Here is a 2,390-nt window from a genome sequence, read left to right on the forward strand (position 1 = left end):
AGCTCCAGTCCCCATCAATGCTTGGGGCCCTTTCAACACTACTACTGAAATACATGTGGCTAACAACAGTGATTAATGAAGCTATTCAAAGCAACTTGCCCCGGGCCAGAGAGCACCGTAGCAGAAGTCAGATATCAGGGTTTCCAGATCTCAGACCCCAGTTTCCAGGAAGTTGATTGCCTAGGCTCCGTCTCCCTTGCCTACTAGTCCATACAGCACAGTTACAACTTTGTTATTACTGTGGGCAAGGAAGCAAAATAATCATAATAATAGTAATAATAATAATAATAATAATAATAATCTCCAATACCTAGAGTGTGACTCAGTACTCTGCCTCACATGCTATCATGCACCACTGTGCAGCGGTTGCCGACTGTGGCCTTCTACACCTGCTTCAGACTAGTCTAAGTGACTGCACAGGAGATGGAGCAAAGAATCAGTCTTTATCCTCCAAGGCTGGCATTAAGGGTCACTCTTGCAGCCTAATTCCCCAGAGAAATCATACACCAAACCAGCAGCCAGTTACAAACACACTGGACTAAGGGTAAAGCTATGCTTTCTAATTAAAGATCTGTTTTTCTTATTGCAAGGACACTGAAGGCATCCAAATTGGAGCATTTACTTGGTAGTGTTGTAAGGAACCCACACCAAAGTAAAAGCAAAAGCTCTAAAGGGGCAGAAGGAGGGGTCTTCCCCCACGCCCAGGTCATCCTGGCAACAAGATGCAGGTCAAAGTACACAGATATTTGGTAGTTTCAAACAATAAAAAGTATTGTCAAGGAACCTACACAAATGTGACTGGCTGGGAAATTAAAAGCTCTCTTGTAAAGATCTTTTATGAGAAGGGGAAAGGGAAGGAGGAGGAGGGAAGCAAGAGGAAGAACAGTAGATCCTAAAAGATCACCCATTGTTCTGTTCAGCACTTCCCCTCTCCTTATGGACTTGATTTTACAGCAAGCCCAGTCTTTGCTCTACTGGCCCAGTCTTTCTGCTGGGCCCAGATGTGTACAAAGTTTTTACCTTTTGCCAATTCCACAGCTCCCAAGGGAGCACTTCAGTAAAGCATTCTACCCTCAATCAGTCCCGATTTAAAAAAAAAAGTCCAACTTCACATTAAAGAGAGCGGCATTTATCCTAGGTATGGTAACACCACACGCACGCTGCAAACAAAGGTAAAACAGATGCAGCTTCTGCACCGAGCCTCCACCCCACCAAGAGAGCAGTAGCAAAATCTAGACCCTGCTGGAGAGAGAGAGCATCATTGGGTCACTTCCCCCCCCGAAACCAGGAATGTGTTTTCTCTCTCCCTCTTTTTTTTTTAAAACATCTGGCCTGTCCAAGTAATGCATCCACCTGCCCGAACTGGACCGTGGTGTTATTTGGCACTTTTGCTAGAAGACACCAGAGGCTGGCCAGATTAGATCAGCGAGACAGAACAGTAAAAACAGGCCTGAAAATGCAGAGGATACATACAGCAAAAAAAAAAAAAAAAACACGCAACCAAGATCTCAAAGGGAAATGAAGTGCTTGTATCTCCTCATCTTCACAGCTGCCTAACAGGAGGCTTTAGCTACTGAAAGATTTTTTTATTTTTTTTAAAGGCGAGTTGCATCTGCATCATTGCCGCCATGAAACCAGGGGCCTGTTTGCAGGCCAGTTCATCTTTAGAGATGGAAGAGAGGCAGCCGCCCCCCGCCCTCCCCTCCAGCATCCAACTCTCTCCACAAGCCAAACCATGAGCCAGTGCAGGACGCAGGCCCTCGGCCTTTCCTTCAGGGACTCTCTCCGAGTCCGCCCCCCGCCCACGAGCATCCTCTGCCTCCCCGACTGTCACCCCCGGCTTGACGGAGCCCGGCTGGGATGATGGAGTTGGGGCCGGTGCTGCTTAGCAGCCCCCCGAGGTCCCTTCCAACTCTCGTGTCCCATCATCCAGCACAAGCCTTCGGCTTCCACTGACCCGGGAGCGGCAGGGACGGGGCCACCTCCAAGCCACCCCCCGCCAAAGTCCTCCGGTGGCGCAGAGGCGGCCCCTGAGGGCGGCCCGGCGCGGGGGAGAGCGAGCAGGGCCGCGGGGCCGGCAGATACCTCCAGGGTGCGGATCTCGTGCTGCGTGAGGTCGTTGGAGGCGGCGCACTTGGTGCGGAGCCCGCGCAGGTTGGACAGCGAGATGTCGATGAGGTCCTGGAGCAGCCGGACCTGCTGCAGCGTGCTCCGCGCCGCCGGCCCCGCGCTGCCGGCCCGCCCGGCTCCGGCTCTATCCATGCCTCGGCCCATGCATCGGGGAGGCTGGGGCAGCGGCGGCGGCGGCGTCGCCGAGCACTCCCAGATGAATGCAGCCGCCTCGCCCGCTCCCAGCCTTTTAACGGCGGCTGCGGCCCCCGCGCTGCCGG

General features: G+C 52.7%; 1 protein-coding gene across 5 annotated transcripts in view; it reads right to left on the bottom strand.

The window, feature by feature from the left end:
• KSR1 (kinase suppressor of ras 1) overlaps nt 1–2,304 on the bottom strand; it is a 104,958-nt gene extending 102,654 nt beyond the window's left edge. For 2 of the 5 annotated variants that reach the window (XM_019511050.1, XM_019511054.1), the window contains exon 1: nt 2,086–2,303. In XM_019511050.1, coding sequence (XP_019366595.1) covers nt 2,086–2,274 — 189 coding nt within the window. In that variant the 5' untranslated portion in view covers nt 2,275–2,303. Of the gene's footprint in view, nt 1–2,085 lie in introns of all 5 variants that reach the window. The other 3 variants (XM_019511053.1, XM_019511051.1, XM_019511052.1) reach the window with 2 other exon arrangements.
• Nucleotides 2,305–2,390: the final 86 nt, after the last annotated feature.

Source organism: Gavialis gangeticus, unplaced genomic scaffold, assembly GCF_001723915.1.
Source record: "Gavialis gangeticus isolate Ggan-Ray unplaced genomic scaffold, GavGan_comp1, whole genome shotgun sequence".
NCBI classification, from domain to species: domain Eukaryota; kingdom Metazoa; phylum Chordata; order Crocodylia; family Gavialidae; genus Gavialis; species Gavialis gangeticus.